This window comes from Entelurus aequoreus, linkage group LG09, assembly GCF_033978785.1.
Source record: "Entelurus aequoreus isolate RoL-2023_Sb linkage group LG09, RoL_Eaeq_v1.1, whole genome shotgun sequence".
NCBI lineage: Eukaryota > Metazoa > Chordata > Actinopteri > Syngnathiformes > Syngnathidae > Entelurus > Entelurus aequoreus.
Genome location: NC_084739.1, coordinates 42580998 through 42602138, shown reverse-complemented (window position 1 = coordinate 42602138; position 21141 = coordinate 42580998). Strand labels below are relative to the sequence as shown.

The following is a 21141-nucleotide window of genomic DNA, read 5'->3' as shown; positions in this document are numbered from 1 at the left end:
TAGGCCACCCCTAAGAGTGCTCTGGATCTGGAGCACTCGTATATTTTGTTCTTACCTACGAACAAATCCCAGCTAAGAAAACATTGGTTTGATTGATTGATTGAAACATTTATTAGTAGATTGCAAAGGAAGAAAATACATTATATGAAACAGTACAGTTTACACAGTACAGTATTATTATATTCCGTACAATTGACCACTAAATGGTAACACCGGAATACGTTTTTCAACTTGTTTAAGTTGGGGTCCACGTTAATCAATTCATGGTACAAATATATACTATCAGCATAATAGAGTCATCACACAAGGTATACAAGTATATACATTTGATTGTTTACAATCCGGGGAGGTGGAATGTGGTGGGGGGAGGGGGTTAGGTTAGGGTTTTAGCTGCCTGGAGGTGTTCTTTTAGTGTGTTTTTTTTGATTGAAACTTTTATTAGTAGATTGCATAGTACAGTACATATTCCGTACAACTGACCACTAAATGGTAACACCCAAATAAGTTTTTCAACTTGTTTAAGTCCACGTAAATCAATTCATGGTACAAAAATATACAAACCCTGTTTCCATATGAGTTGGGAAATTGTGTTAGATGTAAATATAAACGGAATACAATGATTTGCAAATCATTTTCAACCCATATTCAGTTGAATATGCTACAAAGACAACATATTTGATGTTCAAACTGATAAACTTTTTTTTTTGGCAAATAATCATCAACTTTAGAATTTGATGCCAGCAACACGTGACAAAGAAGTTTGGAAAGGTGGCAATAAACACTGATAAAGTTGAGGAATGCTCATCAAACACTTATTTGGAACATCCCACAGGTGAACAGGCAAATTGGGAAGAGGTGGGTGCCATGATTGGGTATAAAAGTAGATTCCATGAAATGCTCAGTCATTCACAAACAAGGATGGGGCGAGGGTCACCACTTTGTCAACAAGTGCGTGAGCAAATTGTTGAACAGTTTAAGAAAAACCTTTCTCAACCAGCTATTGCAAGGAATTTAGGGATTTCACCATCTACGGTCCGTAATATCATCGAAGGGTTCAGAGAATCTGGAGAAATCACTGCACGTAAGCAGTTAAGCCTGTGACCTTCGATCCCTCAGGCTGTACTGCATCAACAAGCGACATCAGTGTGTAAAGGATATCACCACATGGGCTCAGGAACACTTCAGAAACCCACTGTCAGTAACTACAGTTGGTCGCTACATCTGTAAGTGCAAGTTAAAACTCTCCTATGCAAGGCGTAAACCGTTTATCAACAACACCCAGAAACGCCGTTGGCTTCGCTGGGCCTGAGCTCATCTAAGATGGACTGATACAAAGTGGAAAAAGTGTTCTGTGGTCTGACGAGTCCACATTTCAAATTGTTTTTGGAAACTGTGGACGTTGTGTCCTCTGGACCAAAGAGGAAAAGAACCATCCGGATTGTTACAGGCGCAAAGTTGAAAAGCCAGCATCTGTGATGGTATGGGGGTGTATTAGTGCCCAAGACATGGGTAACTTACACATCGGCAGCCCTTTGAGACACTTGTGATTTAGGGCTATATAAATAAACATTGATTGATTGATTGATCGGTGAAGGCGCCTTTAATGCTGAAAGGTACATACAGGTTTTGGAGCAACATATGTTGCCATCCAAGCAACGTTACCATGGACGCCCCTGCTTATTTCAGCAAGACAATGCCAAGCCACGTGTTACATCAACGTGGCTTCATAGTAAAAGAGTGTGGGTACTAGACTGGCCTGCCTGTAGTCCAGACCTGTCCCCCATTGAAAATGTGTGGCACATTATGAAGCCTAAAATACCACAACGGAGACCCCCGGCCTGTTGAACAACTTAAGCTGTACATCAAGCAAGAATGGGGAAGAATTCCATCTGAGAAGCTTAAAAAATGTGTCTCCTCAGTTCCCAAACGTTTACTGAGTTTTGTTAAAAGGAAAGGCCATGTAACACAGTGGTGAACATGCCCTTTCCCAACTACTTTGGCACGTGTTGCAGCCATGAAATTCTAAGTGAATTATTATTTGCAAAAAAAAAAAAAGTTTATGAGTTTGAACATCAAATACATTGTCTTTGTAGTGCATTCAATTGAATATGGGTTGAAAAAGATTTGCAAATCATTGTATTCCGTTTATATTTACATCCAACACAATTTCCCAACCCATATGGAAACGGGGTTTGTACTGTCAGCATAATACAGTCATCACACAAGTTAATCATCAGAGTATATAAATTGAATTATTTACATTATTTACAATCCGGGGGGGGGGGGGGGGGGGGGGGGGGGGGTGGGATGTGGAGGGGATAGGGGTGGGGGGGGGGGGGGGTTGTTTAGGTTTGGTTGATATCAGCACTTCAGTCATCAACAATTGCATCATCAAAAAGATGGGCATTGAAACAGTGTAGGAGGATAGAGATGCACTTTCTTTTACACCTGTTGGGAGTGCATTCCATATTGATGTGGCATAGAAGGAGAATGAGTTAAGACCTTCGTTAGATCGGAACCTGGGTTTGACGTGGTTTGTGGGTGAATACAAAAATCTCCTTAAAAACTTCGTAAGTGGGCCTAAGAACAAAACTTGTTCTTAAGAACGGTTGCGGAATGGGACCCAATAAATCCAGTTGACCAGGGGTGTCCAAACTTTTTCCACTGAGGGCCGCACACGGAAAAATTAAAGCATGTGGGGGCCATTTTGATATTTTTCATTTTCAGACCATAACAAAATATATGCATTTTCTATTTATTTTACCTTTAGGGGTCCCGGGGACCATAAAGGGTCTCAGTCATTAAAATTTTAAAAATAAGTCAGATTATTTTTTTATTTTTTTTATGTAACGCTTACAGTAAATCTCTATATCAACTTCAAGTTGATATAAAGTAATACAAAAAAAAAATGTTTTATGGCTTTTCTGTCAAAAACAACTTAGTTTTTTTATAGTAATACTGAAATATGCAGTATTTAGTAATTAGAGCCCTAAAAGATCAATAATGCAGGACACCATTGATTTTAATTATTTCATATTTTTGAGTAATCACAGTGGATCCAAAAGGTGCCCCACTCATAAAGTGCATACTTGCCAACCTTGAGACCTCCGATACCGGGAGGTGGAGGGTGGGGGGCGTGGTCGGGGGCGTGGTTGGGGGCGTGGTTAAGAGGTCATATATTTAAGCTAGAATTCACCAACTCAAGTATTTCATATATATATATATATATATATATATATATATATATATATATATATATATATATGTATGAAATACTTGACTTTCAGTGAATTCTAGCTATATATATATATACCTCACTGCATATCGTGTACATAATAGAACTCACGGTTCCCTGGGAGGCCGCTGTGGAGGAGGCATTTGAACGCAAAAGCCTTAAGTACACCGAACTGGCAGCTGATGCTGAGCAGAATGGATGGAAAGCCAAGGTCTGCCCAGTGGAAGTTGGCTGCAGAGGTTTTGTGGGCCGGGCAACCATCAGGCTGCTTAAGGACATTGGAGTTCGAGGCCAAACCCTGCGTAACACCATCAAAGCCCTCTCAGGAGCAGCAGAGACAGCCAGTCGGTGGCTGTGGGTGAAGAGGAGAGATACCATCTGGAGCTCTAGTAAGACCTGCATCATATAATGGTTAAAAGCAGAGGGGGGCTCACCTGGGACGCCAGGTGTTGCCGATGAGCCCTCTGGAGGTGTCGTGGGCCTATCATTGAAACACCGGTGAAGGAGGGTGCCCACCTGATGACCCCAATGAAGCTGTCAACCATCCCCCCCATCTCCTCTGTCCCCCATTTTGTAATCCCACCCAACTAGGTCCAACACCATAACCGCTTTGAAGCAGCTCCGAAGGAGGTAGCCTACTGTTACCACTCTACTCAGGTTATTTTGTATCATGGGATTGTTCCATCTAGTCCTAAAATTGAACTATATATATATATATATATATATATATATATATATATATATATATATATATATATATATATATATATATATATATATATATATATATATATATATATATATTTTATTATACATATAACTAAAATAAATACTTGAATTTCAGTGTTCTGGAGGCTATCCAGTAGATGGCAGTATTGTCCTGTTTAAGAGTGTCACAACATTGCTGTTTACGGTAGACTAAACGTGACTGCTGTTGTTGTGTGTTGTTACTGCGCTGGAAGGACGTTAATGAAACTGCCTAACAATAAACCCACATAAGAAACCAAGAACTCGCCCTCTATCATTCTACAGTTATGACGTCATTGGGCAGGCAAGCTGTTTATATTGTGGGAAAGTGGACGTGAGAACAGGCTGTCCCCACTCAGGTCCGCATCGAGCTGGAGGGGGCGTGGCCTCCAGCTCCGGCTGAATACCGGGAGTTTGTCGGGAGAAAATTTCTGCCGGGAGGTTATCGGGAGAGGCGCTGAATACCGGGAGTCTCCCGGTAAAAACGGGAGGGTTGGCAAGTATGATAAAGTGATACATTTTTATTAGGTTTTTCTTTTACTTTCAACACTTAAGTTACGAGATCAACTTCAGATATATCTGTCGATTTTATGCTGGAACTATTATTTTGTTTGTTTTGTGTGCTTTTGTCAAAGAAAACTTTGATGTTTTTATATGGCTACTACACAATATATGCAATATTTACCACATAAAACATTTTAAAGTGAAATATTTGAAGTAATTGGAGCCCTGAAAATAATTCATTATAACATGGATTTTTTGTCATTTTTTTTTTTTTTTGAGCAATGGCAAAAAAAAGAAAAATGAAGAAAGACAAAAGAAAAAAAAAACAGCCTGCATGGCAGCTTTGTGTCAACATTGCAACTTTTCCCCGTTAGATTTCACCTCATTCCTCTTTTTTTAATGTTCTTTTTTATTTTTACAACAGTATTTCCAGAATGTGTGGCGGGCCGGTAAACAATCAGCTGCGGGCCGCAAATGGCCCCCGGGCTGCACTTTGGACGAGTAGACCTATTTGCATTAGACAGGGAATAGCCGCGTTTACTAGGCGCTGCTCCTTTAAGAGAGCCCCGGGTTTCTCATTGGCACAGTGACGTCACAGCAGTGCGGGACTCCAGCCTATCGCCTCCGAACACTGAAGGCAATGGTCGTGGTTGGAGTCCTGCTTCACGAGGGACACTTTTACACTGTTCCAAGCAAGACTGCGCTCCGTGGCTGACATGAACCAGAACCCATTGGCGCTGGCCGTGGATTAAAATCGGAAAGTTTGGCGATGGAGGCGGGAAAGTAGCGCAGGAAGCAGCACGCTAACCACCGTCGCCAGCGGACCTTGTACTGACTGCACTGCAGAGCACACTCGGCTCCTGCTGAAAAATATGCTCCAGCCGAGCTGCAGCCCCGGCTTCACTCACAAATTCCCCGTGTTTTAAGGCAGTTGTGCGAGACAGCCGCTGGTTTTATTCCTCCCCTGCTTCTCACCTGGGAACTTCGCCGTCCAAGTCCTCCACTCACCTGCGAGAGAGAGAATGGCTGAGAAGCTGACAGCCGCGCCAGGCACGGGAATACTGCTGGTGACCGCCAACGTTGGATCCCTGTTCGAGGATGTGAGTTCCTCCGTTGGCGCCTTCTCTTCACGGTCCCTGTCGACGCTACTTTGACGTTTCTCCCCCCCGACGTGTTATTCCGAGAACGGGTCAGCTTGTCACGACTCCCGCGTTTCAAGTCGCGCGGGGTAGCCTAAACGGCAACAGTCTCGCGCATAAACACGCGAGGTTGTGACAGTGAACGTAAACACGCTATAGTTCATCTTCTGTTGTCGCTATGACCCACTTTATTGTGTCTGCTCTGTATTAATTATGAAGTGTGATCTTTGGTTTGAGCTCCTGTGATCGGCCCAAACTCAGGTTTATTCAAGCGATTGGAGGAACTTTGCCATACCAACTCCTTGGTATCCTTGTTATCATAGCACACCTAACTTGCACAGGCATTCCATGCTGTGGTTTTTTTGATTGGTTGAGACTTTTATTAGTAGATTGCACAGTACAGTACATATTCCGTACAATTGACCACTAAATGGTAACACCCGAATAAGTTTTTCAACTTGTTTAAGTCGGGGTCCACTTAAATTGATTCATGATACAGATATATACTATCAGATATATACTATCATCATAATACAGTCATCACACAAGATAATCATCAGGGTATATACATTGAAATATTTACATTATTTACAATCCGGGGTGTGGAGGGGTGTTAGGTTTGGTTGTTATCATCAGTCATCAACAATTGAGAACAGAGAAATGGATATTGAAACAGTGTAGGTCTGACTTGGTAGGATATGTACAGCAAGTAGTGGACATAGAGAGAGAGAGATCAGAAGGCATAAGAAAAAGTATTTACATTTGATTATTAACAATCCGGGGAGGGTGTTAGTTTAGGGTTGAAGTTGCCTGGAGGTGTACTTTTATTGCGGTTTTGAAGGAGGATAGAGATGCCCTTTGTTTTACACCTGTTGGGAGCGCATTCCACATTGATGTGGCTTAGAAAGAGAATGAGTTTGAGACCTTTGTTAGATCGGAATCTGGGTTTAACGTGGTTAGTGGAGCTCCTCCTGGTGTTGTGATTATGGCGGTCATTTACGTTAAGGAAGTAGTTTGACAAGTACTTCGGTATCAGGGAGGTGTAGCGGATTTTATAGACTAGGCTGAGTGCAAGTTCTTTTACTCTGTCCTCCACCCTGAGCCAGCCCACTTTGGAGAAGTGGGTAGGTGTGATCTGGAGTGGAGGTCTAGAAGTAACCTGACTAGCTTGTTCTGGGATGTTTGGAGTCTAGATTTGAGGGATTTGGAGGTGCTACCAAGTACTGTGAAGTACAAGTGAAACAAGGTGTTGATTGCAGGGTGTCTTGACATTTAGATCCTCGAAAGAAGAATACTTCTGAAGTGGTAAGGTAAATATAAACAGATAAAGTCAGCAAAGACTTGCATATTTATAGTAAGGCTTTGGGTATCCCAACTTTTTTTTACCCTCTAGGACTGCATTAGAAATGTTTACACGTTTAAAAAAAAATTCTTAAAAAGATTATTGTGTAATATTGGTGCTGTGAAATAGGGCTGGGCGATATGGCCTTTTATTAATATCTCAATATTTTTAGGCCATGTCACGATACACGATATATATCTCGATATTTTGCCTTAGCCTTGAATGAACACTTGATGCATATAATCACACCAGTATGATGATTCTATGTGTCTACATTAAAACATTCTTGTTCATACTGCATTAATATATGCTCATTTTAAACTTTCATGCAGAGAGGGAAATCACAACTAAGTCAATTTACCGAAACTGTGTTTATTAAACAGTTATTAAGCAGTGGCACAAACATTCATGTCATTTCAAAACAGAAAGTGAAAGATTGTCAGTGACATTTTAAAACAAGCTATTAGTGCACTTTTGTGCATGATGTCACTAAGATGACATAACAAAACTAAATTAAAATGCACTTTTTGTACAGAACGCCACTACAATAGTTAAAAACAAATAAAGTGCACTTTTGTGCATGATGTCACACACGATATTTCAATAACTGTCAAATAAAAATGAGCTGCATAATAGGAAATCAAATAGTGGTAGGTTACTGCGGACGTTATCTCCTGTTTTTGACCATTTGTTTCATACAGTGTTGATGTGGAAATGGAAGACGCTAGGCTCAATTGGGTCAGTGCTGGTTGCTTCGGCATTTAGTTGGCTGTGGCACTGGCCGGAGATGTTGACATGCAGAGTTTTAAGCACTCTTCATTCTCTAGTGGGTGACTTTTCAAATGATGCTACAAATGAGTAGTGCTGCTACTTTTGTAGCAACGCTTTTGCCGCATACTTTACATATTACGGTTGTCTGTTCAACATCTTTCCGCTTTAACACAACAAACCACTGCCAGACGATGGACCCCGTGCTGTTTTTCTTGGGAATTAATTATTCTTCCTCCATTTTTTACCAGATTGCCACTTTCTCTCTCTCGTATTACCACTCGCACGGCTCCGCTTGCACCACCTGCCATAGCTAACTTTACCCATGCGGTAGAAAATGGATGGATGAATGTTGAGTGAAATCATGATTTTTTAGGGCATGGTTTGGGCAGGGGGGTCCAAAATTCCTCAGCACCCCCCTTAGGTTGGCTGTAGTCAATAAGCTCCTTCTTTTTCTTCATCCTCTTGTTGTGGGGCAGACTTGCTCATACATGCACATGCATCCTCCGCTTTTGCCATTTCTAATACTTGGTAGCGTATACTTCGAACTTATATCTGTCAGTAGACACAATATGGAAGCGCTAAAAACTACAAGGAAGTGTTTTGAATGTAGAAAAAAATAAATCACAATATGACCCCCTTTTATTATTTTATTATTTCGGAGTGTTAAATCATATGTACTGTGTGTTTTGCTTGTTCTTTGGCTTTCTCTCTTGTAAGCTGAGATAGAGAGTCTGGCATATACATGTGGTTAACTCAACATTAATGATCTCAAAATGTCAATGAGAAATCTTTACTTTTATTCTGTGTTGTGTTCTTGCATCCACACTCCTATTTCGATTATCTTACTGAAAATAGAAAGTTCTTCTTCTTCACAAATGTGATGTTGCTATGTTTTTTAACTTAATCTTACGTACATGTAGATTTACACAAACTCCTATTATACAAAATGCTGTGCGACAACCGCTTCAACGAGTGATTTAATTTTTTCATCACTATTTTAAGCATACTGTACTGTTACGTATTGGTGGGTGGAGAAAGGTATTCTATTTTGGAAAACAGAGAGTGTTTCTGCTGTGTTACAGAGCGCTCTTGCTGTTTTTTTCCACTGCTATACGTGACTTTCAACAAATACTGAATCCCATTTTTTTACACACTTATAGGTAAGTTTTTAGGACTGATCAGCAGTTGCTAAATTTAAGAATAAAATGTATAGCAAAGGGGTGTGCAAACCTTTTCCACCAAGGGCCAAAAACAGAACATGTAAGGGATGCAGCTTTCTGTTGGTTTCCGATTTTAATAGTTGTTCAAATCGTACAAAAAACGATCTAAAAGCTGCAGATATATACGTTCCGAAATGACTTTTTTACACAGAAAAAAACTGTAAATGTTTATTTAAATACCTTAATTGTTTCCAAACGGTGCCTGTAACACAGCAGTAAAACGGGTGATCAAACAAAACAGAAGTCATCATCATGGACCCACTTGCTGCGGAAGCTAGCTCTCCAATCAGCTGAACAGACTAAATAAGTCCATGGTGACGTCTTGGTGAGTTTACTGAGGAATTTGTGAAACTGAAAAAAAAAAAAAAAATATATTGTTGTATGTTAATATTAATACTAACACAGACACTCGTAAATGTGTTAGCATATTAGCTAATGCTAATGACACTAGCGTCATTACATTACAATAGCAAGTACAAATATGCATGAAAACACTCCTGCAGACATCACAAATGGGACAATTTAGTAATTAAGAATTGTTTTAGTTATACTGTAAAACTTACAAACGTTGCTTGGAATGATAAAAGAAATATCCATATGAATAGAACCGCTATGGACGACGAGAAGACCCAACGGCACTTCTACTTCCTGTTGAAAGCGCTAAAAGTGCGAACTCGTCCAAAAGACGGCGCGATAGCACAAACAATAAAACACCTTTTCAGTGTATTTGCTTGTTTTTTTTAACTGTTTGTATTATGGCTGTCCGCAAAGAAAAATCTATGAATTAGCTGCACCGTTTTATTAGCCACATGGTTCAAAAGTGTAGGAAATAAGTAGCGGTTTACAGTCAGGAATTACAGTATATTTTTTCCTGACAGTAGTGAAATAATGCAATAATTGCTTGTCTCTTAGAAAGACGACATTCAATTGTAGAACATAAAAAAATCAGGGTTCAAATAATAAAGTGCATTTATTCCACACAAAAAAAAATCATAAAAAGTAACTTACAATTTACCTGTACCACCAGTTGAACCACAAATTTAAACATAAAAAAATAGTCATTTAGATGACAAGTGCTGTCCCCCCAAGCTATTTTCTGTCAAAGGTTGCCTCTTTATCAAACACTTTTCCATCAGTCCTCTGACTTAACCTTTGCTGCAGCCGCCAATATTAACGCCAGGTCTTGCTTGGCTTAGCAGCACAAGCAGCTTTTTACAGCTTCTATAAATCTTCCTGATTGTGAGTTTTAAAGTAACTCATCAAATTTGTTGTGTTAAAGTTTGTCTTTTTCCCTCCCGGTGGAATTTTTGCAGAACAAATTTTGCAAACTTCAATTGAAATGTATTCTTCTGACACCGTAAAGAAAGCCAACGAAAAAAAAGCCCACACCAGTAACTGTTGCACTATGATGCTTTTTTTGTACACAAGAAACAGCGCGTGCAGTATCATGACTATACAAATATGCAACCACACTGTAGGGAGGGTGAGAAATTGAGGAGTCATGCAGCAGCAGAAGCCACAACAGCGAGACTAGTGACAAACACAAAGATTATAAACCTATATTATAATCTGCTAATTTTCTCGTTTTTATTTTATTTTTTATTATCAAAGTGATGTCATAATTGCCATTATCGGTCAATAATTGTTGGCCACTGATGTTACCATACATCCCGAGAAATAATGCAAATCAAATTATTCCGCAACGATTAATCGATATATCGATAACAGGGTTTCCCTTAGATTGCCAAGATACCTGTGGCGGTGGGGGCGTGGTTAGGAGAGTGGTCACCTTGACGTCATCACACAATTTGCAATATATGCTATGATTATATGATTTTCTTTAAAAAGGCTCAAAACATGTTTACATACATTTTAAAACTAATCAGTTATTATTAATTAGTATTAACATTTATTTTTTATATCTTTTTACCATATTTTCAATTGTGGCTGCTTATTGTACAATGTACTTTGAGACTTTCTCTAGAGTCTATAGACTTTTAATTTATTTTTTAATTATAAACGACTACCAACAAATCTAGCATCTTTTTCTGGTGTTATTATAAAATATACTCATGTTTAGAGACTCCATTTCTGTCCCTTGATGGCTGCAGTACACTTGTTGTGCATGAGCCACAAGCAAGCAGAATTGGACAAAGGAAAGTCACATGGAAATATCAGATTTAAAGCCAAAGCAAGTTGTTCTCCCGACAAGAAAGGACTCTTTTTTTTTGCTGTGAGAAGAGTCAACATCCCTGCAGCAAATGCCTGCTGCGTGCGTCGTTCGGCGGGTGGTGCTTTACTTCAGTGTTCAGATTACGATTAAGGTGCAGTGATAACATAACATTTAGATTGTTACTGTGACTGATTTAGTATGTAAGATGACATAAAAGCTCAACAGAAATGAAAGACCTTCGGCAGGAAGTCGAAACGAGACAATTTTTTTTATTGCAAACAGTCGATCCGACATCAAAACATGTCAAGAGACTTTCTCAAACCAATCACTTTTCCGGCTTCAAAATAAAAGCGCTACGCTATACATCCGGTTGAACTACATTTACAAAATAAAAATGTCTTACACTACGATCATGCTTTGTCAAAAAGGATGGGCACCGGATGCGGTACTTTTTTGGCACCGACCGAAACCAGCTGATACTACCGGGCAGCGATTGACGACCCGGGTAGGGCGTGACGTCACGATTGTTTGAATTGGCACTTGCGAGTGGCGGGTAGTTGCTAGACTTGAGAGGAAAACCGGTGATTTCGAAGCAGACATACTCTTGGTAATCTTGCAACCCATCAATGTTTCATGAAAAACACCCAACCATGCCTAATAGAAAAAGCTCTAAAGTGCTGCTCATCTTTTCCAAATGTGATGCTGATGCAGATTATGCTCGCTGCAGTATTTGTGATGTAAAAATCAAGGCAAGTGGCGGGAATACTTCCAATCTAAGGAAGCCCAGGGTTAAACACAATATTTTTCTCATGGCTGAAGAGTGCAGCCAAGTTAGATGTATGGCTGCAACTCCTGCATTTGGCACCTGTAGCGACTCGGCTGCAGCCAACAACACGGGGGAAGAAATCGCGTAAACATTGGGTGATGATAACAGCGACATCATCATCTTCTACGTCTGCTCCAGGTAAAATATAAGAAAGAATACATTAGCTTTGCGTTTTACCTTGCGATAGTTATAATCAGCTCGGTTCCTTGTACTATACTTTGTTATGATAATGTAAACTTTTTGCTTTTAAAATACTTTAAAAAAAAACAAACAATTGATCTGAATTTTTACACCATCCTTATTCGTTTTTAACATAATGGCCTTACTTGCCTCCATCCACATATTTTCCAGATGGAAAAAGAAAGGAATACATGGAGCCAGCTTTTATTTTGTGCAATACTAAGAAAATAACACTGCAGTGTTGTAGTTTAGTGTTTTTATATTGAAGAAATGTGCAAAACAATTGCAAACATGTTACTATACAAATAATAGGATATTGTTTTGATATATTTGATGATCGATCGATAAAGATGAATACATATTTTACATTTAAACATTTTAAGATTTCATTCTTACACACACTAAAGTACCAAAAATTGGTACCGTTAAGTACCGATATCGATTCCCAGGTACCAGGAGTACCGTATCGATTTAAATGTGAAAGGTACCCATCCCTATTTGTCAGAGATGTTTTGTAATGTTATTCTATGATATTTGCACCTAAAGAAATGTGAGTACATCAGTTGAGGAATATGTGTAAATTCTCTTAAAACATGTTCTGGTCGAGTCCTCAATTACGGAATGATTAGCAGGCTGAATATTACATTCTATTAATGAATAGGGAAGGTTCAAACATTTTCATGCAGAAATATGAATACCATTAACTTGTACAACATGTAATGTACATAATATCTGAAGCATTTATTCAGGTAGAAATATCACGGATTACAGCTGGTATAGGCTCCAGCCCCCCTGAGACTCCAAAAGGGACAAGCGATAGAAAATAGATGGATGGATATTACCAAACATCTTCGACAATCAAAGCATGATCATAACAATCCACATTTTGTGGTATTTACAGTATAAGTGAAACTGTTTTTTAAACATGGAAAAGTAACTCCTCCTCTGAATGCAAGTTCTCCTAAAGCAGGAAAACAATTCTGTATTTCTACAAAATCCAAAATCTGGCAAGACACCAACACACAGTAGGCATTTAAAAAACAATTATTAAATCATTTTTGTCCTTTTTGTGATGAGCTGTTTAAAAAATCATACAGTTTAAAATACATTTAATTAAAGCAAATTAATTGCCTGTTAATAGTGTTAAAACTTGAAAATGATCTGTCTAGAGCAGTGTTTTTCAACCTTTTTTGAGCCAAGGCACATTTTTTGTGTTGAAAAAATCCAGAGGCACACCACCAGCAGAAATCACTAAAAAAAGAAACTCAGTTGACAGTAAAAAGTCGTTGTCGCAACTGTTGGGGATAGGTTGATTGACAACACTAAAATTGGCCCTAGTGTGTGAATGTGAGTGTGAATGTTGTCTCTCTATCTGTGTTGGCCCTGCGATGAGGTGGCGACTTGTCCAGGGTGTACCCCGCCTTCCGCCCGATTGTAGCTGAGATAGGCTCCAGCGCCCCCCCGCGACCCCGAAGGGAATAAGCGGTAGAAAATGGATGAATGGACTTTAAACCATAACCAAGCATGCATCACTATAGCTCTTGTCTCAAAGTAGCTGTACTGTCACCACCTGTCACATCACGCCCTAACTTATTTGGACTTTTTTTGCTGTTTTCCTGTGTGTAGTGTTTTACTTCTTGTCTTGCGCTCCTATTTTGGTAGCTTTTTCTCTTTTTTTTGGTATTTTCCTGTAGCAGTTTCATGTCTTCCTTTGAGCGCTATTTCCCGCATCTACTTTGTTTTAGCAATCAAGAATATTTCAGTTGTGTTTATCCTTCTTTGTGGGGACATTGTCGATTGTCATGTCATGTTCGGATGTACATTTGTGGACGCCGTCTCTGCTCCACAGTAAGTCTTTGCTGTCGTCCAGCATTCTGTTTTTGTTTACTTTTGTAGCCAGTTCAGTTTAAGTTTCGTTCTGCATAGCCTTCCCTAAGCTTCAATACCTTTTCTTAGGGGCACTCACCTTTTGTTTATTTTTGGTTTAAGCATTAGATACCTTTTTACCTGCACGCTGCCTCCCGCTGTTTCCGACATCTACAAAGCAATTAGCTACCGGCTGCCACCTACTGATATGGGAGAGTATTACACGGTTACTCTGCCGAGCTCTAGACAGCACCGACACTCAACAACAACACATCATTTGCAGACTATAATTACTTTTTTACCCCAAATAGTTGAAATTAGATCATCTCCCACGGCACACCAGACTGTATCTCACGGCACACTAGTGTGCCGCGGCACAGTGGTTGAAAAACACTGGTCTAGGGTACACTTATTATTGATGAAAAATTATGTATATCTGCGATTAATCGCGATTAATTTTGAGTTAACTATGAACACAATGCGATATCGCTATTAAATACTTTATTAGTTTGACAGCCTTAATATATATACTGTATATAAAAAACTCAATGACGTCCATGTGACCCCGGCCATAACCATGCCCCCACCGCCACAGGTATCTTAGAAGTTTAGGGGAAACTCTGAAGGTGGTAATACGAATCGGGACATCTGGCAAGGCATGTTTTAAAGCAGCACTGGCAGCGCGGCGCCTCCTTGTATAAAGCGTCACCCTTGTCGTTAGTCTTGATGCCCAAATATTGCGCTTAACGCACCCTCTTTATGAACCAGTAGAATTGTAGTTTTTTTGCCATTCTTCCTCTCCACAATGTTATTTGCTTGTATGCGCTGTGTGTGCATTTTGACACACTCGAACATCATGAAATCGACGACCTCGTCATTCCGACCAAAGAGCGGAACTGTAGGGACCCACTGCTGGGTAAAGTGGAGGGTGTTACCCCCAGCAATACCTTGGCCCTGGAGGGAACGTCTCTCCTGCGCTCCTTGACCACGGTCTGAGAGGCAACAAGCAGGAAAGGTGTAACATGATGTTTCTTGGTGAGGCTGGATCTTTGAAAATCAGTGCACCCGGTCGTAAAGGTGTTCTTTTTATTATCCCGTTTACATAGCGTGCAAAACATTTTTCCATCTTCATAAGTGAGCCATTTGCTGAAAAGTGGCTCCTGAGGCCACTTTTCGTTGAAGCTTCGCTTCTTGGGTTTATTGCTCGCCATGACAAAAACAGTAACATGCGGGAGTGCTGATACCGCAAATGCAGTGTTTATGATTGATAAAACTTTCGGCGAATCAAAATTTAAGAAATTGTACCGGAAAGTTCATTACTTTGAAGTCAACCAATAAAAACGCAATAAACGAGGACGGAAATTTGATATATATAAACAAAACAAAACACAGGCGGAAAGCGATAATCGATAAAAAAAAAACATGTAACATGACCAAGAGAAGGCACGGTTGGTAAAAAAAAAAAAAAAAAGCATCCTGGGGACACGCGGACTTCCAGAAATGCTCGTCCTTTCTGATTTCAATGCGTAAAAAGAAACAAAAAGTGCGTTAACAGTGTGCACGTGTATATGTATGCAGGATTTCCCCTCAATGTCAAGATACCTGTGGTGGTGGGGGCGTGTTCATGGGCGGGGTCAGATGGACGTCATCAAGTAATTTGCATAATTTGCTATGATGATATGATTTTCTTTAAAAAGGCTCAAAACATGTATTCATACATTTAAAACAAATCTGTTTTCATGAATGAGTAGGAAAATATACATTTTTTATCGTTTTGCTATATTTTCAATTGTTGCTGCTTTTTGTACAAGGTACTTTGTTGAGATTTTTTTCAAGTGTTTACTGACTTTTAATGACTTTTTTTTAATCAAACTAGCAACAAATCCAGCATCTTCTTCTGGTGTTATCATAGAATGTACTTGTGTTTAGAGACTCTACTTCTGTCCCTCGACTAAAGAGGCTGAAGCGAACATGACGTCACACTTGCTTCACGCTGTTGCTCTAGTTCAGTTCAGTTCAATTTCAGTTTATTTCGAACATGCATACGATACAACGTTAAATAAGTTATCTTCTTCCCACTCCCTTTCAAGCAAAACTGGACAATCATGCATTACATACTATACATTACTTTTTGCACTATATTAATTTATATTATTATGTTTTGTCAACTTTGTACTTTTTTATGTCATTGCCTGAAATAAATAAATAAATGAAAAAAATAAATTAATGAAATGAAAGCGTTGTTGTGTGTCCGGCGGGCAAGCGAAGACTCAAGGAGACAAAAGTGTTTTATTGGAGGTAAAACCTGTTGGACTTGTGCTGTTGTTTGTTATCATAAGATTGGTAATAAAATCTAAAAATAGCATCAGACTTTTTGATTTGTGATTTCTTCTGGGGGCTACAATTATTATATTACTTTAATTTGTTTTCAACTACAAAAAAAAAAGCCCATATTTTCAAGGTGTGGCGGTAATAAAAATGCCGTTCCGGCGTGCTTTATTTAATTACTTTTAGGGTAAAACCTGGACATTTTAATAAATGCTCTGTAATTATTATTGCCACTCTTGGTCTGTGCTTCAAGACAAATAACATCAATGGTAAATACTAAAATCAAGACTATATCTAAAAGTACACAGAACATGTAGCAGGTAAAACACAAATTGTTCAAAATAAAGAACAAATTGTAGGAATTTGTAATTCAACTCAGTCATTTCATTTACATTAGTTTGCGCTACGTAGGCGGTTTAGACTCCGCTGATATTTGGCATCAAGCCAAGCAGCTGTGTGCGCGTCAACGTATCTGAATGTGCACAGCATGGGAGCTGGTTATTTACATTACCTTTAAACTCCTTGTGCAGAATGGGTTCATTGTTATTTTAATGTTCACCTAAGTTTGAGGCGCAGGTGGTCTTGCCACTTTTTGGGAAGGCATGTTTTTAAGCACTGCTTGCAGCATGGAGCTTCCTTGTTTGTCACCTTGATCAATAGTTTTGATGCACAAATACCTCCACATTGTGCTTCACACACCCTCTTTATTAACTAGTAGAATTGCCTTTATTTTTCAGTTTTCCTCTCCTCACTGTTTCTGCTTGTGCATGCTGACACAGTCAACATGCTCCTTGGCTCAGCAACGTCACTGCAGCACGGCAGCATGTGGATGACAAAAATACCCGTATTTTTCAAAGGCAGTACAGTACCGTTTACCGTGGTACTTTATTAGTACCGGTATACCGTACAACCCTAGTGTATATGTACTGTATATTGCGGTGGAATACAATCGTATCATGTTTGTGTCTGCAGCGATCAATTTGTAATATGTCTGTTTGAACATTTTATTTGTTTGAAAAACTTTTTGTGATGCAATCGAGTTTATTCTGTACTGTATTACCGGTACTAGTGTTTGATTGCAGAACTAAACGAAAAGAAAAGGACAAGAAATCACATTCGTTTTTGTTCTTTTGTGGTTGCTATGCCTAAATATAAATACGAAGACCTGCTTGTGCAAACAAACTAATGTCATGTTATATCATACTAATAAATATTGTGATTGTGGTTCCAATTCACCATATTTTCTTTCTCGATTTTCATAATAGAAGCTAAGAGCTTAAGTAGTTGTTGTGCAAAAAAGCTAAGTGCTGTATTCGACACCAATGACCACATTATGGCATCCATCCATCCATCCATCCATCTTCTTCCGCTTATCCGAGGTCGGGTCGCGGGGGCAGCAGCCTAAGCAGCCACTTCGTCCAGCTCTTCCCGGGGGATCCCGAAGCGTTCCCAGGCCAGCCGGGAGACATACCGTAATTTCCGGACTATAAGCCGCTACTTTTCCCCCTCGTTCTGGTCCCTGCGGCTTATACAAGGGTGCGGCTTATTTACGGCCTGTTCTTCTCCGACACCGACGAAGAGGATTTCGGTGGTTTTAGTACGCAGGAGGAAGACGATGACACAATGATTAAAGACTGACTTTTCATATACCGGTAGGCTGGTTATTTTGATAACATACAGGCGAGCACTTTGTATTACTTTGCACCGTTGTATTATTTGTACTCTGCATGAATGCTGTTCGCCATGTCAAAGATGTGAAAGTTTGATTGAATGATTGAAAGATTTATTGTTAATAAATGGGACGCTTTGCGTTCCCAAACAGTCATCTCTGTCCCGACAATCCCCTCCGTGGTAGCAGGAACCCCTATATACTACGGTAATTACACATCAAAACCCTGCGGTTTATAGTCGGGTGCGGCTTATATATGGAGCAATCTGTATTTTCCCCTAAATTTAGCTGGTGCGGCTTATAGTCAGGTGCGGCTTATAGTCCGGAAACTACGGTAGTCTTCCCAACGTGTCCTGGGTCTTCCCCGTGGCCTCCTACCGGTCGGACGTGCCCTAAACACCTCCCTAGGGAGGCGAACCAAACATTATTGCATGTTTGGTGATATTTGTTAGCATCAAGAAATATCCCTATTAGTATTAATAAAGTAGATTTGTTGAATAAATCTCGCAGGCTCATAGCATATACTAAATCTTGATATCACGAGCAAACATTGCTGAACAACAGTGACATCTATAGCTAAATAATGAGACACAATTTTAACTTCACACCATAAAAACAACTGCAGACATGAATTGTAGATGAGACTAATATTAGTAGCAGTCAATCAACTGCAAACAAACTTATCTTTTTTCTCATTAGGGACACAATCACAACAGCACGACACTTATGTCAATCAAATATGTTACTTAGCGATGCATAGATTAATGCTTGGTTTTAGGATCCTTCCAGACGTAAAAGCATGATGTGCCTCCCATTTTTTTTCTTCTCTAAATACTGGAAGTATCAAAGGAGGTGAAGTCGTAGCAAGCATGCCATCTTTGTAATGATAAATGGTTCAAATCTTTACAAAAACTTTTTTTTTTTAAGAGTATAAAAATCCACTCCATCCCATTTTAAATATTTATTTCACGATCGCTTATACGTTTGCCTTAAAACCTTTCAAAATATGCCCAAATCTGCACTGATTTCGGTAACTAAACAGCAACCTAATGGGGCTCCAGACCATCGCCTGAAACCTAGAAGTGCCTCTAGGCCACGTGATTGCAACCCACCTATATACAGACGAAGTACACATACATGTAGGAATCATGTTAAATTACTGGACTGGACTTTCACAATATTATGTCAGACCCACTCGACATCCATTGCTTTCGGTCTCCCCTAGAGGGGGGGGGTTACCCACATATGCGGTCCTCTCCAAGGTTTCTCATAGTCATTCACCGACATCCCACTGGGGTGAGTTTTTCCTTCCCCGTATGTGGGCTCTGTACCGAGGACGTCGTTGTGGCTTGTGCAGCCCTTTGACAAACTTGTGATTTAGGGCTATATAAATAAACATTGATTGATTGATGATTGATAATAATACAGTTTGGACTTTGGAATGAACTGAAAATAAGCAATACTTGGCTCTAATGCTGCTAGCTTAATGCTAACGTATAATGGACCAGCTCATAGACAGTGTAATGAATATTAACAGGGCCAAAGTCACGCAGGGCACATACAGTAAATAGACAAACAATCATACAAACTCTTATTTGTACCTATGCACATTTTTTTTAGAATCTCCAATTAACCTAACATGGATATTTTGGAATGTGTACCTGGTGAAAAACCATACACGCACGGCGATAACATGCAAACACCACACAAATGTCAAACTGGAGGTTTGAAGACACACACGGCGTAAAGTTAGACGTTACTGTCGATAGCAATGTCAAAGTTAGGGTAGTTTTCATTAAACTCTCGCCAGATTCTTGTGGTTCGCTGAGCTCCACACAAGGATCTGGGCTCGAGGGCAATGCAAACTCCTTCAAGATAGCCAAAAATAATGAACCAAACGGGATTGCCGGGCGGGATTTCATAGATGTGACGTAGCGCCGAAGCGACTGTTTGATTCAAACAACAATGGCGGCATACAGCGGGTAGACGTGTGCTGACATTGATTCTGCTATTGCAACTGTTTTGCGACATCGATCGTCTACTGACATTGCTGCCTTGTTTCAGTAAAAGTTCTCTAACTTTTCGCTCTGTCGTTATCCAATATGTCGGCTGTTTTGTTTTGGATTTCCCAGCGTCGCTCTCATCAGCGTCACAGGTTGATTTGGATGTAAGTGGTTGAAGTAGCACGTCATTCAAGATAACAGACACGTGGTTCATCCAATCACATACAATGATTTTTTTACAAAGCCCCGACTTTTGAAATACATCTCCTATTGAGAAGTCCCAGATCCTTGTGTGGAGCTCAGCGAACTAGAAGGATCTGGTGAGAGTCAGGTTAGGTTTTCATAGGCTTGAACAAGAAGTGCATTAGTTAACTTGAAATACTTTTCTACTGAACTTTTTCTCTCACCTTACTTTTGCCGAGTGCCAACTCAGATGTGCGACCAGCTGAAGTGCTTATGCTGACAGGCCATTCAGATGCACTTTTGGTAATATAAAGCATAGAGGAACATTTGTTTGATATTTGAGATGTTTTTCAAACTAATTATAGTCAATAGTGCCTAAATAATAGACTATATATTATAAACACATTCATACAATATATTGCTTAAATTTGTAAAAAAAAATAAAAAATTAAAGGTGTGGGGACTTTTATTTTGCCGTGACGGTGTGCCACAATCAACGATATGTAAGGGAATCCATATTTGTACTACGATCTGTTGCTTTTTCAACCCGTGGCTTGATATCCTAATTGCACTAAATCAGGGTGGACAGTTATGTTTCTCAAATACTTTAAACTCTAAGTGTCACTTTCAATGTTGTTAGCAGTGTTCCCTTTTGTGACAAAAGGAAAGAGCTCTCTCTCTCTGGTTTATAAATATCCCTCCTCTCCAGCTTAGGATATCTCATGGATTTTTCTCCCCCCCACTTTGAACAGGCTGCGTCAAATTGTCCATAAGAATGTTTGTTTGTGTTCTTACTCCTTACCAGTCATAGAGACGGTATGGTTCTGTTCATTGCTTCCTGTGTTGGTACCCCTCGAGTTGCAGTTGAATGAAGTCTTTGTGGTCTCGAATTCTAAATGTAGGTCTGCTGCTGAAGTGTCACGTGAGGTCCTGATCTTTGAGACACAATATGGAA

At 39.7% G+C, this 21141-nt stretch overlaps 1 protein-coding gene across 2 annotated transcripts in view; it reads left to right on the top strand.

Moving 5' to 3' along the window:
• The first annotated feature begins 5100 nt into the window (after positions 1-5100).
• The window catches only part of LOC133657447 (inositol polyphosphate-5-phosphatase A-like), a 441346-nt gene continuing 425305 nt past the window's right edge, over positions 5101-21141 (top strand). For both annotated transcript variants that reach the window (XM_062058790.1, XM_062058791.1), the window contains exon 1: positions 5101-5586. In XM_062058790.1, the coding sequence (XP_061914774.1) occupies positions 5509-5586 (78 nt within the window). In that variant the 5' untranslated portion in view covers positions 5101-5508. The remainder of the gene's footprint in view (positions 5587-21141) is intronic.